Here is an 18,869-nt window from a genome sequence, read left to right on the forward strand (position 1 = left end):
TTGCCTTGCAGGATATCTTACACTCAGTACGGGAGGCCCTCTTTCATTGGTGCCCTAGCTACGATCTTCTTATTAGGATCAGTTATGATAAAGGCAGCAGTCCTGATCTATTTATTGTGTAAAGTATATGTTGAAACCAATAGACCTTAGGGTAGACTGCAATCACATTGTGGTAAAACTTCCACAAGGGTATTTTGTGCATGCAATCTCACAGATTACTCTGCTTGGCCACATTGTTGTTGCTGGTTGCCACCTCTGACAAACCTTGGGTCCATAACATTTGCAGTGTGAAAATCAGTGGCGGCTCCTCTGCTAAGGCAGAGGAGCGTTGCCCCACTGCCTTCAAACTGGAAAAGAAAGTAAAAAGTAAAATGATAACAACATAATGTTATCATTTTATCTTGTCTTCTTGCTGCGGCAGTTTGTGTGAGGGGACAGGGCGGGGCTGAAGAGCAGGGGAGGAGTGTACAACCCTCCTAAATGCGCAATGACTGTTTGTCCGGCCCTCTAGCGCCGCCCAGAACAGTCATGTGCACTTTCCCTGTTCTCCATGGAGGCTGCATTACCGCCTGCATGGAGAACATGCCCACCCCTCCAGCCCCTGTCTAAGCGCCGTGACACAACGCTGCATTGCAGCACACTGTGATTGGTTGCGGGGAGCCTGGTAGCCCTGGTGCTTCCTGTAAGATGAGAGCAGGAGCAGAGACGCAAGACTCGGCGGGAAGGTATGTTTTTTTTTTTTTTAATTGTGACCTGTGACTCCACCCCATCCCCATGCGCCTGCCTGCCACCGGCCTCGCCACTCGCGAGCTGTGCCAGACGCCACTGGTGAAAATTCTTGTTAGGCCCACCCATTTGGAAAAGTTATGTCCAATACAATGTAACCTCTGACCCTCGGTCGCTCCACGCACCGCACGCCCCCCCCCGTGAGTGTGCCCGAGTTGTTCCTGCTGCTGCCCTGAGTCCGCCCTGCTGCTGATTATAGTGCCTTGAATTTGTTTTTATTGTATTGTCCTTTGTGCCCTGTGACTGTTTTGACCTGGTGTTCTTGTATTTTCCTTGCCGCCCTGCGCGACCGTCTTTCCGCTCTGTGCACTCCTCCGCCGCTACGGCCCTGCCCCCTTTTCTTTTCTGTACCCAGCACCCTTCCTATTCGCCGCCCCGCCCCCGCCTCTCAGCTGCTCCTCCCTCCACTTGGCCATTTATGGCTGGGACCGCGCGGTGGTGAGCTGTGACCTCTGACCCTGTTCACAGGGCCGGTCGCTCCACGCACCGCACGGCCCTCCCGTGAGTGTGCCCGAGTTGTTCCCGCTGCTGCCCTGAGTCCGCCCTGCTGCTGAGTATAGTGCCTTGAATTTGTTTTTAGGTCTCGGCTAAGCGCGCGGAAGCGCGTTCTCGCCAGAGACCTTTTGTCGGCATGTCTGCTTTCCAGGAGACAATCCTGGCCGCGCGCATCTCCTTGGAGGCGATTTGAAACTGGCACGCGCACAAGTACGAGCGCTCAATTGACTTTGTTGCAAGTTTCTTGCAATGCGCGTTTAGAGTAAATGTGTAACTTTCAGTTTCTGTGTCGCAGCGTGTTTCATGGCATGATCGAAAACGATGTACAAACAGAGAATAGAAGCACAGACAGTATGGGTAAACAATAAGAATTGATATTATTGTAGACATTGTTGGGCGTACACACATGCATTAAGGCTAGCTCATTAAACAGTTATTTTTATGCACGCACGCACATACATACAGAGACACACACCCCCCTCCGCTCACATACACACACACGCGGGCACACACACACGAGTGCACCGAGACCCCCCCAGCCCTTTTCAACTTACCGGGCCAATTTTGGGGGACTCCGCTCTCCGCACGCGGCAGGCACCGGGCATGTGCAACACTTGCACAACCTCCTTCAGGCGGCCCCGGGGCTCTCCACCGCTCACAGGAGCCCCGGGCCGCGAGGCGCTTTCACTTCGCCTGCCTCCTCTTCCGGTCCAGACGCGGCCCCGCCCCCGTCACAGGCGACTTTGCCTGACTTCCGGTGAGGCTGCGCATCGTTCGCGGCGCTTCAACGCTTCTCCCACCACCACAGAGCGTGTCTCGTTATGATCGCTTTTTTTTAAGTGCAATCGATTTGCACATGCCACTTTTGGCTAATTTTGGCTAAATGGTATTTTTGGAGGAGAGTCCTTTCCAGTTCCCGAAACAATTCGCTTATTCTAGAGCAACTAGAATGATGTCGCAGGGACATCATTATTTTAAAAACGCAGCCTGGGTACCGGTTATTTTTAATGCTGTTTAGATGGAAACGTTTATTTTGAGTGTTCTAGTTTTATTTGGCATATTTACAAACATCGGTTTATTTTCTTCGTAATATTTGTCACAGCGCGTGTGTGGGGAACTGAAACCATGCGCCACCCACAAGCTTGAATGACCTGTACAGGAAAGGTGCATGTGCTTTCCGCTTGTTTGTTGACCACAGTAGCCACGACTCGTGACTGTACTATTTGCTCTCAGCCCCTCCTCCCATAAGTGCGCTGCGAAATGGTTGTGCAGGTGGGGTTTGCAGACAGATACAAAAACTTGGTGTGCTGCCCAGCCCTGCACACGCGGAGGGTGTGTGTAAACAATTATTGCTTCATTGCTGGGACAAGCCCCCTCCCGTCTAACGCAATGACCTTGTGATATTATTCTATGAATTATTATTCTTTTTTTAAAATAGAGGGACGGGTGGCTGGTGTCAGTCTCTGCAGGGCTCGGAAGTTGAGTGTTTTTCCCTCGGGGAGCTCCGGTGGTAGGCTGCACCGGATCCCCCACACCAAGGCTCGCTCAAGGGTGAGTTTCAGAGGCCCCAGTAAATCATATGTTCTGGTAAGCAAGACGAATTTACCTGCTCTGCGTTGTGCTTCCACTGGTTGGAAGCATGTGCCTGTGTGAACGTAAAAGGGCCAGTGACTAAGGCTGACCAGGCGTCCCGCTCCCCCCCCCACTATTAGAAAGGGCACGAGGGAGGCGCTGTCAGGATGACCTCACCACGTTCAGCCTTGCTCCTGGACCTCAAACGCCCGAGAGAAGTTTTATTGCAGCGTGCAGTTGTTTCACCTTTCTTCTACCATGTGAACACGGTAATGCATAGCTGCACGTCAATGCTATGTGGTGCAGGCAGGATTTCTTTTGAGTCGAGCATCTATCCGATGCTGCTAATATCTTATTTACTGGTACTACATTTACTTCCCCCAGAAGGAAGAATGGCTTAGCCAGCTTTGCTGGGGTTCGATCTCAACATCTGGTGTGAGAGGACCACGGATGTCTGCAGCGGGTGTTTACCTCAATCAAAGTAACACAAAATGTCCCTTGACTTGACGCATGTAGGGAGAGAGTTAACTTTTATTTGCACTGTTAAACACCGTTAGCACAAAGTGTGATGAAAAGCGAAATTACAAGACACACAAGAGTCGAGTCACAAAACGTTGTGGTGGTAACAAACAATGTGGCCCTAAACACCTTTCACCCCTGTACCATGACATGTGGGGTTACTGGGCTCGGATTGTGGGGTAAGCGAGTCCTTAAGTACACAATGATACAGTGCCAGACGTGCTTGCAGTGAGACTGTTGTACACGTGGTTTGTGCTTCATTTTACACCTGTGTATGCGCTGCGTGATTGTGCTCCATGTGTGAGCTGCGCGTGTGATCCTCTGTCTCTAGAGATTAAGAAGCTCTTCACCCGGCACGGGTAAGATGCCTTACAGACCACTGTTAAAGGATTCACACACTGTCGGCTTTAGGGCGGTGCGACTGGTGTCACTGCACCGGGCGCCAAGCCCAAGGGGGCGCCCTGTGCATGACATGTTGAGGCCAGATAAGAGCAGCCTATAGAGGTCTATGTGCCCGCTGCATTTTTCATGGAATACTAACAACAGCATGATAACTCTGGTGGTTAATGCACTTGATGGAGAGTCTGTGATGTATCTACTCACAGTTTTGTCTCATGATAAAGTAGTACAGAGGGTCAATGTTCCCACTGCAAAGCACAACTCGTAACATGCAGAGCTCAGACTTGTATTCTCTTTTTGTTACTCGGAGTTCATAATTTATAATCCTTTGAATGTAGCGCACAGAGCAATGATATGGCATCAAAGCACTACATGCAAATTCCAAGCAGAGGTTTAGAATCCTATTGTTTCTTCCTCAATCTTTAAATATTCTAACATTGCTAAAAGGGGTCCTTTGGTTAGTACTACAATTATATAAGTATGTCACCCCTAATCAGTTATTTAAGTTCAAATCCTGACCGTATGGGGCAGATGGTTGCACTTGGTTTGCATCATAAAAGTGACATAAACCTGCTGCAGGTAACAGGTAAATAAACTTTATTGCTTGTATTTTTATTTTGCTATGATTCTCACAAAGGATAAGGTCTGCCTACTTTAGTAATAAGTGTTATACGTTGCATAAGCAACAGCTAACCATTCACAAACAATGTTTATATACCAATTGCTAATTAAAAAAATAATTAATGCAAAGCATTGTCATTTACAATGCCAGTAACTCAAACTTTAATGCTGCGAGACCTATTGCATTGTAAATGCTTGTTATTGTATTGTCCTTTGTGCCCTGTGACCATTTTGACCTGGTGTTCTTGTATTTTCCTCGCCGCCCTGCGCGACCGTCGTACCGCTCTGTCTGCTGAGTATAGTGCCTTCAATCTGTTTTTATTGTATTGTCCTTTGTGCCCTGTGACTGTTTTGACCTGGTGTTGTTGTATTTTCCTCGCCAAACTGCGCGACCGTCTTCCCGCTCTGTGCACCCCCCCGCTCCCTCGCCGCTGCTCCCCTGTGGCCCCGCCCCCTTTTCTTTTCTGTACCCAGCACCCTTCCTATTCGCCGCCCCGCTCCCGCCTCCCAGCTGCTCCTCCCTCCCACGTGGCCATGTATGGCTGGGACCGCGCGGTGGTGAGCTATGACCTCTGACCCTGTTCACAGGGCCGGTCGCTCGACGCACCGCACGCCCCCCCCCCCCCGTGAGTGTGCCCGAGTTGTTCCCGCTGCTGCCCTGAGTCCGCCCTGCTGCTGAGTATAGTGCCTTGAATTTGTTTTTATTGTATTGTCCTTTGTGCCCTGTGACTGTTTTGACCTGGTGTTGTTGTATTTTCCTCGCCGCCCTGCGCGGCCGTCTTCCCGCTCTGTGCACCACCCCCGCTCCCCCGCCGCTGCTCCCCTGCGGCCCTCCCCCTTTTCTTTTCTGTACCCAGCACCCTTCCTATTCGCCGCCCCGCTCCCGCCTCCCAGCTGCTCCTCCCTCCCACTTCGCCATTTATCGCGGGTACCGGGCGTACGCACCGATTGTGCGCCGAAGGTGCACCAAAGGCAAGCCCGTCTGCGCCTGTCCGCGCCTGGACCTCGCCCGGCGCCAGGACCCCTGGCCCTCGACGATGCCAGCGCACCCGACGGACTTACGACGCCGCTACCCTCCACGCACTCAATGCCGGCCGGAACCCCGCCTGCTACCGAGCCACCCGAAACGCACCCACGGACCCTTCACCTGCCAAGACTGCAAATTCACCTGCCTCTGACCCGGCCCGGCACCCGCCAAGCCTAGCACCAGCAACAATCACCTCAAGTGCATCCTGCTCAACACCCGCTCCGTCCACAGGCACGCAGTCGAACTCTGGAACCTCCTGGACACAACAGCACCAGACGTTGCCTTCCTCACAGAAACCTGGATGAACACCTCCTCAGCCCCCGACATCGCCATAGCCATCCCGGACGGCTACAAGATCACCCTGAGGGACCGCATCAACCAAACCGGAGGGGGCGTCGCCATCGTCCACAGAAACACCATCCGAGCCACGACCAACTCCGACGACACCCTCATCGCCGCCGAACACCTTCACTTCCAGATACACACCGACCCCAGGACTATCCTCAGAGGCACTCTCGTCTACAGACCCCCGGGACCACGCACACAATTCAGCGAAGCCATCGCAGACTTCGTCAGCCCGCACGCCCTTACCTCCCCAGACTGCATCCTCCTAGGGGACCTCATCTTCCACCTGGAGGACAACAAGGACAGCAACACCACCACCCTGCTGGACAACCTCGCCAACCTTGGACTCAAGCAACTGGTGAACACCCACACCCACTACGCCTGCCACACGCTTGACCCCATCTTCTCCTCCAGCAAGCATATCTCCTTCAGCAACTCCACCGGACTACACTGGACAGATCACAGCTGCGTCCACTTCAACTTCAGGAGAACCACGACCCACCACCACCCGCAACAGGTTCCCCGCAGAAGCTGGAGCAAGATCACCGCTGACCAGCTCACCACCTCCCTCAGCCAGAACCCCCCCACCAACACTACGGACTCCAACGAAGCAGCCCGCAACCTCACACAGTGGCTCACCAACTGAGCCGACGACCTCGCACCACTGAAGAAACCACCCAGCAGACCCGGAAGCAAGAAAGCCTCGTGGTTTACCAACGACCTCAAAAACTCCAAGAAAACCTGCCGCACCCTCGAGAAAGCCTGGCGCCACGACCAGACAACAGAAAACATGACAGCCCTCAAGAACGCCACCCGCAAACACCACCAGCTGATCCACACCACCAAATAGACTACATTCATACGACTGGACAACAACACCCACAACTGCAAGGAACTCTTCAGCATCGTTAAAGAGCTCTCCAACCCCAGCGCCTGCAACAACGACATCACACCCTCGCAAGACCTCTGCGACTCACTCGCCTCGTTCTTTCACCGCAAGATCGCCGACATACACAACAGTTTCGGTGCACAGAGCACGCACCCAACCACCGAACCAGTGCACCCAACCACCACCCTCTGCACCTGGACCTCGGTCAGCACCGAAGACACCACTCGCACAATCAACACCATCCACTCCGGCTTCCCTACCGACCCATGCCACACCACATCTTTAACAAAGCTGACTCCATCATCACACCCCAACTCCGAGACATCATCAACAGCTCCTTCGCATCCGCCACCTTCCCGGAGAGCTGGAAACATGCTGAGCTCAGCGCCCTCCTGAAGAAACCCACCGCGGACCCCCACGGACCTCAAGAACTTCCGCCCCATCTCGCTCCTCTCTTTTCCTGCCAAAGTCATTGAGAAGACCGTCAACAAACAACTCTCCGCCTTCCTCGAGACAAACGGATCCCTCAATCCCTCGACCCCTCGCAGTCCGGCTTCCGAGCAAACCACAGCACCGAGACCGCCCTCATCGCAGCGACCGACGACATCAGGTCCCTGCTCGACAACGGGGAAACAGCTGCCCTCATCCTCCTGGACCTCTCAGCAGCCTTCGACACTGTTTGCCACCGCACTCTGATACAGCGCCTCAGCAACATCGAAATCCAAGGAACAGCCTTGGATTGGATCATCTCGTTCCTCGCCGGAAGAACCCAGAGAGTCCGCCTCCCACCATTCCGATCCGCGGCCACCAAAGTCACCTGCGGCGTCCCGCAAGGATCCTCGCTCAGCCCCACTCTACATGAGCCCCCTCGCAGCCATCGCACGCCAACACAACCTTAACATCATCTCCTACCCTGACGACACCCAGCTGATCCTCTCCCTCACCAACGACCCCGCCAGAGCCAGCCTCCAGGAAGGAATGAGAGACGTTGCGGAATGGATGAAGCTCAGCCATCTGAAACTGAACTCAGATAAGACGGAAGTCCTCATCCTGGGACCATCCCCCTCTGCCTGGGACGACTCCTGGTGGCCCCCTGCCCTGGGCACCACACCCAAGCCAACGGACCATGCACGCAACCTGGGCTTCATCCTGGACTCCTCCCTCACGATGACCAAGCAAGTCAACGCCGTCTCGTCATCCTGCTTCAACACCCTGCGCATGCTCCGAAAGAACTTCTGGTGGATCCCCACCGTAACCAGGAAGACAGTCACCCAGGCCCTCGTCGCCAGCTGTCTGGATTATGGAAACACCCTCTACACTGGAACCACAGCCAAACTCCAGAATAGACTCCAGCGCATACAGAACGCCTCGGCACGACTCATCTTGGACATCCCCCGTCACAGCCACATCTCTGCCCATCTGAAAGACCTGCACTGGCTCCCCGTCAGCAAGAGGATCACGTTTAGACTCCTCACCTACGCACACAAGGCCCTCCACGACATGGGCCCCAAATACCTCAACAGCCGCCTCACATTCTACACACCCACCCGCCAGCTCCGATCCGCCAGCCTCGCCCTCGCCACCGTCCCACGAATTCGCAAAGCCACCGCCGGAGGAAGATCCTTCTCCTACCTGGCGGGCAAGACATGGAACTCCCTCCCCACCCACCTACGGCTGACCCAGGACCATCTCTCCTTCAGGAAACAACTCAAGACCTGGCTATTTGAGCAGTAACGACTCCCCCGCCCCCCCCAGCGCCTTGAGACCCCAGCGGGTGAGTAGCGCGCTTTACACATTTTTTGATTGATTGATACAATGCATCGGCTTCATTTACTGTGAAAAGTTATGACAGAAGCAGCAGTCCTAATATATTTATTGTGAAAAGAATTTGTTGAAGCTAATAGGCCTTTAAAGTGGGTTGTTACTACATTTTGGTAAAGCCTGTCAATGGATATTTTGTTAGATGGAATTTTTGGAAAGCCTGACAATTCCGCAGACATTGCTACTGTGCCTCCAACTTGCTGCATATTTCATCTGCAGTGCACCCACCGCATTCTATGCGGCCACTGCTTGTAAACTAGACAGACATCTAGGAAATGCATTGTCCATAGTGTATCATTGTTTTACTGTCAAGAATGGCCACATTTTTAGAAACAAGTTGACGGCCATCTTGGATCGGTAATTCGATCATTCATTATGCCCAATACCATTCCAAGAAGTCCACTCACTACTTTTTATTTTTTTCTTAAATTATTTCTCTCTCCAAGCACATGCCACTATTTTGTCGGGTGTGGGCGTGTGTGTGATTGTCAATGGGGAAGTGGGTGAATGATAGAATGAGCCAGTGAGTGCAAGGATGAATTACAGAGTTTATAGATGATGAGATATTGAGTGCCTAAAGCCCAGCAGACATAATGAAACAAAGGGACATTCTAGAATGACGATTTTTAGAGATGCAGAGAGAACTGAGGATAGACAACTGATTTTGTTCTCTACATTGACCCAAGAGGGGCGCTCCCTTGCGCAGTCAATTTTACATTGCTTTTGCTGGCAGTGGGCCCCTTGTCACGTGTGACCTTGTGCAACCAGTCCTGCTTTTTTAGTCAATGGGGTGATGCATTCTGGAACTTGTATTTTCGCTCTCAACATTGTATTCATTTGTTGAAAAAAAAATCACAGCATGCAAAGCGCTATTGACTAAAAGCCATTACTAATGGAAGGTGTCACTTTGTCTTGTTGCCCACAATAGAAGCCATGTCCGCATCAAAAGTCCAAGCTTAGGCAGGAGAAGTGGATACACACTGGGGAGGAGAGGTGTGGAGTAAGAAAGAAGGAGTAAAGTTAAAAGACTGGTGTCTGTGTATGAAGTAAACAAGGTAATGCTCGCGTTAAGGGAGAAATACACAGGTAATACAATCCAGGAATGTTTGCAGAGGGGAAGGACAGATATGGTAACTTGGTGATTCAAGGGCGTGGCTTGGGAGCACCCAGGCATGCCTCGTTGAGGCCTCGGGCCCACGCAGTTTCCTGGTAAGCTCGAGGCAGCCTTTCTCCTCTGTGGTCGGAACCGAAAACGGAGCCGACATGAAACTTTCACCAGGTTTAGCACCTCCAGGGCCTGTGGTGTGTCTGTGGCCAATACGTGACGCATTTTTGTGTAACTGTTCATTAGGAACAAATATCCCCGGGTGTGTTGCATCACACAGGGCAGCCATGCATTGTGCTATGTAAATCCAGAAAACAATTGCATATCAAACACCTGCAGGGCACAGCTCTTGCCAGCAAATGCAAACGTTAATAAAAATGTAATCTACTTCTAAGTTAGCAAAGGAGCTCAATGGGTTAGTGCGCTTGCTGCTGAACTGTGTGTGCAACAGGTGAAAGGTTTGAATTCCAACAGCTTCCTATACTTCTGATGGCCTTAAATGAGTACTGTTGGGTTACAGTAATAGTAGTTTTAGTGGTGTGAAACTACAAGCACATCATTCAAGTCTACTAGGTCTGTGGCTCAGTTGTCCAACCAGTCCATATTTTTACTGTGCATTCTGGTACTTGTAGTTCTAGATTTATAATGGAATGAACAGGACTTTAAGTGCCAGAATTTAAAGAAAAATATTGGATTCAATGAACTACTCAAACATAGGCCATAGCTTGCAAGTTGCCTATGCGTGAGAAGGCTGCCCATGCCAGGTTTGCATTGAGGCACTTGTAGTACTCATTTTAAAATTTGACAAAAAAGACCACAAGTCCCAGAATGCAAAGAAATAACCTGGCCCAGATAAGATACTCATGCATTGACCTGGAAAACGTGAGAGTATTACAGTGCTTCGTAAAAAGGTGAATTTAGTAATACAAAATATTTTGCACCTTTTAGACATGTGGTGAATGGGTTCCGATGAGTACTCTCCTGATCCATGAAGCTCAGTGTTCGGTCCCTCTTTCCGTTTCATTGTGGGCTAACAAAGTGTGGGTCACAGGTCATTTGTGTCCCAAGTTTGGTGTAGTGATTCCTATCTGCCCTGTTGTAAATAAACAGTCAACGAACAACCTACTCCCTAACCTTTGTGTTTTACTGAAGGCCATCCAACTCTGTTTCTCCAACTGCTTTCATTTGAAGCATTCATCCACTGTGAAGTGCTGGTCTGTCTGCTCTCACGACTGAAAGCCGACATGCTATTCCTAGTAGATATGCAGATGCCAGAGTGTTGTGTAATATTTACTACAATTTTACAGCATTGGGAGCAGCGATCATTCAGGACTGATGAAGCCTCAACTGTGTATATAGTGCCCTTTGCCTCCATCAACTTATGTTGTTACAATAGCATATCATCGAAATTGCATATTTCACTTGCGAATCTGCATGTGTGATTTAAGGTCTTGTCTACAGGAAGCTTTAATCAGTCTGTTCCCAAAAGTCCTATAGTGCACAATACTATACCAACAGCTTATTGGGATTAGTGCCAGCCCAATGCTTTCCATTGGTTGGCTTTGTTGTCACTTTAATTTGCTTACTTCTCACTCAGTAGCTTGCCTTTCTCTTCTTGTGTTTGTCCCTCCCCTGGAGCACGGCCTCTTTACCATCCTTTTGATTGGATGGCTTGCATCGTTCCACTGCTCACATTCAGGGAAATACTTTTTTTTTCCAATCAGCATTCCATGAGAGTGCATGTGTTTTCTTGCCCTCTCCCTCATGTGCTGCCCCCCTCAAATACCTGCCCATGTGCACAGTGTTACTCCCTCCGCCTCACACACTCAGCTCATCCCCTGCATCTTACACTTAATTTCACCTCCATGTGCTGCTTTCCCTTACTCCATGTGCTCCGTGTTGTTTCCTTCTCTTCCACTCCCTCCATTGCTTTCCCCATTCAGCTTCTTTTTTTTTTTCAATTATGTATTTTACACCTCTGCCTCAAACCCTTCTGCTTCTCCCGCCCCCATCAGTTGGGTGTAAATTCTTCAAGATTCATGCCAAAAGAAAGACTGAATGAATTGATTAGCACAAAGTGTTTTCTTGACGACTTAAGCTTTGGGTAGTCCCTAGAAATCTAGTATTGGATGAGTGAGTGATAGGATTTAACGAGGTGGATGTCTCGAACTAGTGAGTTCTTTAGCATACCGATGGTGAGTTGGTTCTACAAGCGGCTTGATAAACCCTTTGGGTTTCCATACCCTTTTTGAAAATCACAGGAGAGTGGATGGGTTCTTGCAGGGCCTCACACATGGGTGTCCGGTGGGTCTGTCCGTAGAGTCATATTCGACCAACTGGTACCTGTTGTGTAGATGGGGTGCATCCATCAACTTTGGAATGATACAGTCTGCTAAAACAGCCCTTGAAATAATGTCAAAAGAGTAACGGGTCAAGTTCAAGGCTCTGACCTACATGTTTCGTATTAAGCATGCAAAGTCTCCCCGCTACTTGCAACATCTAGCAAGTCCCTATGTTCCCTCCCGCACTCTCCGGTCTTCCACCCCAGAGAAATTCCAAGTCCCTAAAGTTAGACTTTCTCGTATGAGAGGGCTCTCATTTGCCTACCTGGGCCCTGCCTTATGGAACGCTCTGCCATTGCCTCTCTGCATGCAACCAAAGCTTCTCTTATTTCGTAGATCTCTCAAAACATTGCTTTTCAGCCAATAGGTCTCTCTAACTTCTGCTGTTCCTCACAGTGCCGGGAAACCCTTGTGGTTAGCTGTGCGCTGATATACAAATTAAAATAAATAAATAAATATTTAATGTTGATAATTTATCAAATAGGTTTTTGCAGAGCTCGAGCAGTTCTGTTTCTTTTCGACACGCCTTGCTTGCTAGTGTGAGTTAACAAAGACGCCATGCCTTTGGTAGCTGTGTACCTGCAGTCAGAGGGTCTTACATGCTGGAGATCCATGAGATTAAAAGAGTATCCACCAATGAATTAGTTTATTGATGGCAACAACTTTTATATACAAATTAAATATGTGGTGTGAACCATGCAGACGTTCACCCTGTCCCACAGTTGTGTTTACCAATTGAGCCATAACTTGCAAAAAACATGTTTTCAGATAAGCTTCTGGGTCAATAGTGGGTTGGTGCCAGCGGACGTCTTTTGTAGTCTTAGGCAGCGCCATCTCCAGTGGCTGTCTGGTGCATCCAGTCTTAAGCCGGCAGAGAGGTGGCTCTTATAGTAGATAAGGGAGAAGCATCCATGCCAGTGATTCTGAACATTGAGGTTGCCATGGCTGCTAGCTGCTGTGGGGTGAACTCTTCACTCTGCAATGTTCCTTCAGTCCCAAGACCTTTGGAGGTGGTTAGTGTATTGTTTTTTGGCGCTCACCACTGTTCGTAGTCGAGGAAGCATTGGGATGTCGGACTAGTCCGCATTGTCACTAGTTAGTAACTGCAGCATCACTAGTATACAAAGGCTGTTGCCCGGGTGTGTTGGGGATTGCAGCCAGGACCATACAAGACAACACAACTCATCAGGAGCCTTTGCTGCCAGCGCCCTGGAACAGAAGCCTGCGAGCCGCGGAAGAGCCAGACGCGCTGTCCGGTATAGATTGCAGTACCGGGCTCAATATACCTAAGCGCCAAATCCAACACTTAAGCGACTTTTAATGAGGTAGTTGCAATTTTTTAGAATACAGAGAAATCCTGGCTTTCTGCATTGCTTGTGTGTTTTTTTAAAGAAATGTCTTCCCTAGGACAGGAACATGGCACAGAATGGCATGGAACCAAAATCATTAAAGAACACCAAATGAGGCTTCCAGCTGTCCTTGGGCTAAGTACGTTAGATAAGCAGGGGATGCTGCTCGGAACAAGACCTCTAAATACATGAGGGGTACCCAGAGTGAGATTATAGGACCCTTTCATGAGATGTTGCATTGGGCCCACCATTTTTAATCACATCGCTGCCATTTCCAAAAAAACTCTGCAGGAACTGTGTTCCCGAATGAGTTGCAGTTCTGGACAGGTCTCAGTATATGATTCCCAGAAAGGTTAAAGTTATTTGGTGGTGGGATTTGTACATTTTATGTATTTGCCGGTTCAGATGTAAACATTCTGTTTGAAGCACATGTTTAGTGAATGTGACGTGTGTCGCAAATGTTTGTATTCAATCTACTTCAGTATTAAAACTGCCTCTGTAGTTCACTGTGTGTGTGCGTCGTTCACGTCAGCAAAAATCCAGAAAATTTACCGTAGCTTTTACTTCGTACACGTATTTGCAACTGTTTATGCGTTCTCCTGGTGGGATTTTTTTAGTTCATTGTTATCAAAGTCTACAATCTTGTTTTGTTTCAGTGTCATGCAGGAAATTCTGTGACCCTGCCAGAGTCTCTGCTCTTCATATCCACCCTGGATGGGAGTCTGCATGCTGTCAGCAAAGTTACTGGAGAGGTGAAGTGGACATTAAAGGACGGTAAGAAAGAGGCAATTGCCAGTTATTTTTTAACTGTATTTATACTTTCCTACTCTAAATAATTGAACATGTATGTATGTTCTCGTTGGCCCAGAAGAGTGAAGTACATGGTCTCAACTAAATGCAAGTTAGGCTGTGCCTCCTGGGGATGTGAGGATGCTGTAGTTGTCTGACTGAGGCAGTACAGCAGTGGATGCATGACTTTGTCTAAGCTTCAAAGTCACATACCTCAAACCGAAGGTCTTCCTGCCCAAAGCCCATGTTTCTGGCCTCAGAGTGGTTTTCACCAATCCTTTTAACCTCAGCTTCATCCTCGACAGCCAACTGACCATGAAATGACAACTCAACTTAATTGCCTCCTTATGTTTTCACACACTTTGCATGCTCTGCACAATCTTCAGCTTGATCCCAACTAACACCACAATTGAATGTCACTCAGGCTCACGTCACCAGCCGCTTCGACTACAGCAACACACTGTACGCCGGCATTTCCACCCAGCTCCTCAGAAGACTCTAGACCATACAGAACACAGCAGCCAGACTCATCCTGGGCCTCCCCAAATGAACCCACATGACCTCTGACCTGAAAGACCTCCACTGGCTCCCCATCGAGGAGAGATGCCATTACAAGATATTCATGCACTCCTACAAAGCCCTCCACGACCTAGGACCTGCCTACCTCAACCACTGATTGAACTTCCACCAACCCGCTAGACACCTGCGCTCATCTTCACTTGCCCTCTCACACAGCCCCCGCATCCGTTGCAGCCGCAGCGGTGGCCGTTCCTTCTCCTACATCGTTGCCAAGACCTGGAACAACCTTCCCCTCCAGCTCCGTACAGCTACCTCGCTGGCAGGCTTCAGAAAAAGACTTAAGTCCTGGCTCTTCGGAGACACTTCTCCCAGATACCCCTAGGGGAGACAGTGTTGTGCTTTACAAATGCTGTATTATTGATTGATTGATTGACCATCTTGAAGTGATTCCTCCCACCATCAGGGATCATCAGCTTACATACTGGGTCCACATCCCAAATAAGGAACACTCCCCTCCTCTAGGCAATCCTTCTTTTCCAGTGCTACACTGATAACTCGCAGCGTTCCCTCCTAATAGAAACTTTTTCTTGGGGCATGAGGAATTACCTCTATGGTTCCTTTATTGAACACATTCAAAATGCCTGCCCTTCTCAAATGGCTTTTTTTTACCTTGTGCTCCCTCCTTCCTGCCTCACGAAAATTGTTTGGGACTCTCAAACGTTGTCACAATTTTGAGGCCCTATATAGTTGTCTTTTTAAGCCTTGTTGCTTACCTTCTTTCCCCGCTGCAGGCCTGCTCCTCCCTTCATGGGCCATTAGAATTAATGGGGTGACCCTGTGTCCCTCAGAACCTGGGTAAATTATACAGCAAGAAAAATGGTTCTGTCGGGTATAACAACTAATTTGTGCAAAGTAATAAATACACTTCAAACATTTGTAAATAACACACCAATTTTACAAAAATAATAATAAACACGGCTCTTAATCAGCAGTGAGTAGTATCTTTACTTTACATATTATAGAATGGCTGTCAAGTGACCAGCTACAAAGGCAAAGACTGTACAATGTTCAAGTGAGTCTTGAGTGACTTTAGGTGATTAGTGACTGTGGTGCTGTACATGAAGTGATAACGAAGACATGTGAATACAACCAAATAGGAAGGTTTTTTTTTTATGGTCAGGTCCATTTTAAAAGCATATCACGCCAACAACCAATTTAGAATTCTATCAGTTTAGCGGATTGTATGGACTGGCGGAGAAAGTAACGTTTCCAAAACGACAGTGACTGAGAAGGACGTTTCGCGCTTCATTGCAAATCCAGCATCGCCTTGGCGGCCACCCACGAACTTCAACCGACTGGTGAAGTTTAGAAGCCTTTAGACGTCGACCTACCGGTGTGCGTCTCAGGTGTCGGCTGACACCTCCTATCATTATTGCCATAATAGGAGATCAATTCATAAAGTTCCGTCACCACTGGCTGTCCTCTCTCTTCTTTGTTTACCCCTTGTCCTGATGAAGACCCGCTCCGGATGCACATAATTACCTGCACCATCCCTCAGGTTCGAAACGTCAACGGCACTTTCTCCACCAGTCCATGCAATCCTGGCCCACAAGGGAGTCATTGCTGTCAGCCCACCTTTCCAGCCTAAATATTTGTGGCATCCCACCAGATGGTGACCACTGTTTGTGTATTTGTTTCTTCACCTCTTATAATAAAGAGGGGTAACCCTTGGTCCCTATATAAGATCTGTCAACTCTGCAGGCCGGTTTAGCAGGATTCCCAAAAGCTCAATTGTTTACCATAACCAGTTTTGAGTCCCAGTAATACACTTTTACACCTGGGACCGCCAGTTCCCCCCTCATAGACTCCCCTTTGTAACTTGTGCAGAGCTATGCGCGAGGCCCTCCCCAATCCACAACAAGGATTGTAACTCTGCCTTTATGGATCTAAAGAATGATGTTGGGATTTGATACAGACCAATCTACACAAATGTCCCCTAAGGAATTATTTCTTAATTCTTTACTATTTATAAACAGTCACATAAAGTGAACGTATATTGAACAACACATGGGATATATCTCAAATCTTATTTATTCAGATCAAGATTTAGTATGGCAACAACAATACTACTAACATTTCAAATCCTATTGTGAGTAGTATATAACATCTTTTGCTTTCTTTGCATGGACAGACAATATACCATACATCACAAAATTTTAATTAGGCATATGACTGTTTTCAAAATGACACAGAGGTTCACTTGTAAGCAAATCGATGTTAAGAGCGTCGACGTTTCGGTCCGCTAATGGTGAAAACATTCCCCAGGACCATCCTCAGGACGAAAAACTGTTGCACATTCCTAATACTTCCAGCCGGAAGTATATGTTAGTCAAATGGACCTCAATGTTCAAAGAATTCGGAGCTGGTGTCCACAGTAGTTGAACGTGCTCAAAACGGATATTTTACTTATCCGGGGCTCTGTGTCTTTACTGTACACTAGAGTAAGGGAGCAACGCTACCGTCAAAGACCGACCGATAATCCTCCGGGATTTGATACAGGGCATTTTGTAGAACGTATACTACTTGTGGGACTGTCATCATTTTAAATAGAGCCATCTGGCCCTTCAATATCAAGGGCAACGATCTCCATCGCTGTGCATCTTTCTTAAACCAAATTGCGCCCATAAAATGCCTGTGGGCTCTTTGTTATATTTATTCCCAGGTATTTGAACCCATTCAACTGTAACAGAACCTCATACCTCAATGTTAGTCTGAGGGGCTCCTATGCCAGTGGAACTAGAGACGACTTCTCCCAGTTAATGCGGTGCCCCGCAAAGTCACCGAAAGTGCAAAATATTTGCAAGATTCTATTGATTGATTCTCTTGGGCGGTTAACATATAACAGGATATCATCCGACTCACTACAAATTCAGGCATAGTGACCTGATTCACAAAGGCATTCTGAGACAAAATTCTAACTTTAAGATTTTTCGAATTCACAGAGGTAATTTGCGAGTTGTATCTTTATGCCCGCAGTGGGGCCGGGTTCTCCGGCTCAAGCCGTACTCTCTGGCTCGGGCCGTATGAAGTGTAATCAATGGACCGGAACTCAATTTATGCAGAAAGTAACATTAGGAACGTGAGATAAATGGTAGAGATCATTAAAATCAGTTTGGGCAGGGGAAAGGGTGTAGCCAGACACTACATCGCATCCCAGAAAAGTTTGTTCCTTTGCATCATGGTACATGCAATCCACATTGTGCACTCCCCTCAGTGTTGACTGTAGTGTTACACTGTAGTGTTATTGACTCAACTATTTTTTCTGCGGGTCTTTAGCACCAAAGCAGGTGGTCAGAGTTGGTCAGAGTTTGCTCATGGATCTTCGGAATGATTTGCCAGATTCATTCAATAAAATGTTTTGCCAAGCAAGGAAAGCTTATCTCTGCTAAGGATGTGTCTGGACTCTCATAGGTTTTTTGTGTCATCGCTTGGTTACCTTTCAGTCTTTTGGCCATTTACATCTGATCTTTTGAATTTATTGGCAAAAGGTAAATGCAGATAATTTCCACAGAAGTCCAAACCTGATATAAGAAGATGAGCTCACGATCAAGAACACCACCGCATAGCCTTCTCCTTAAGCCTTCTCCTTCCAATTTCGCTGGTCTCTATCAATTAGCGCTAGGACGCTCACGGGCAACCATGCGCTCTATAAATCTTTAAATTAAATTAAAATTAAAACATCTTGCCCGAATAAGGATCAGACAGATTGCCTGGTTGTGGCCTTCTCAAGACCCATTGTGCCCAATTGCACTTTAACCCTCGATCCCACCTGCATTTGGCTATATCTTCAGCTTTACCCAGGTCCACATACATCAGACCAAAGTGTTTAGGGGCATTTGTGGAATCGGAAAGGGCACATTTACGATGTTCTCTTGAGCAGTGGAGCATAGCTGGGTTTCCAGTTGGTCTCCTTGCTGGGGTTTCACCATTCTTATGCTTTTGAGAGCAGGCTTGGGATATATGACACACTTAATCTCCAGTGCTTTCTGTGTGTCAACCTTTACCTGCACTAAAGAGGAAGTGGCAAAGGGGCACCAGCTCACTGTGCATTTGTAGGAAATGGGTAATCTTCCGTCCCCATCTTTGTCTTTATCTCGGTGTTGTTTATATTTCGACTGATCTTAGCCCAGAGCGCCATGATAATTTGGGTGATTGTGCTTTATAAATAAGTGGATATACATGGTTTACTACTGGTTGTAGCTGTACTCTCAGAACTCTGCAGCTGGTGACG

General features: G+C 48.3%; 1 protein-coding gene across 2 annotated transcripts in view; it reads left to right on the forward strand.

Annotated features, from left to right (window-relative positions):
- The window catches only part of ERN2 (endoplasmic reticulum to nucleus signaling 2), a 174,725-nt gene that overhangs the window by 26,247 nt on the left and 129,609 nt on the right, over nucleotides 1-18,869 (forward strand). For both annotated transcript variants that reach the window (XM_078664795.1, XM_078664796.1), the window contains exon 2: nucleotides 13,927-14,044. In XM_078664795.1, the coding sequence (XP_078520921.1) occupies nucleotides 13,927-14,044 (118 nt within the window). The remainder of the gene's footprint in view (nucleotides 1-13,926; nucleotides 14,045-18,869) is intronic.

The sequence above is a fragment of the Lissotriton helveticus genome, chromosome 10 (assembly GCF_964261635.1).
Source record: "Lissotriton helveticus chromosome 10, aLisHel1.1, whole genome shotgun sequence".
Lineage (NCBI taxonomy): Eukaryota > Metazoa > Chordata > Amphibia > Caudata > Salamandridae > Lissotriton > Lissotriton helveticus.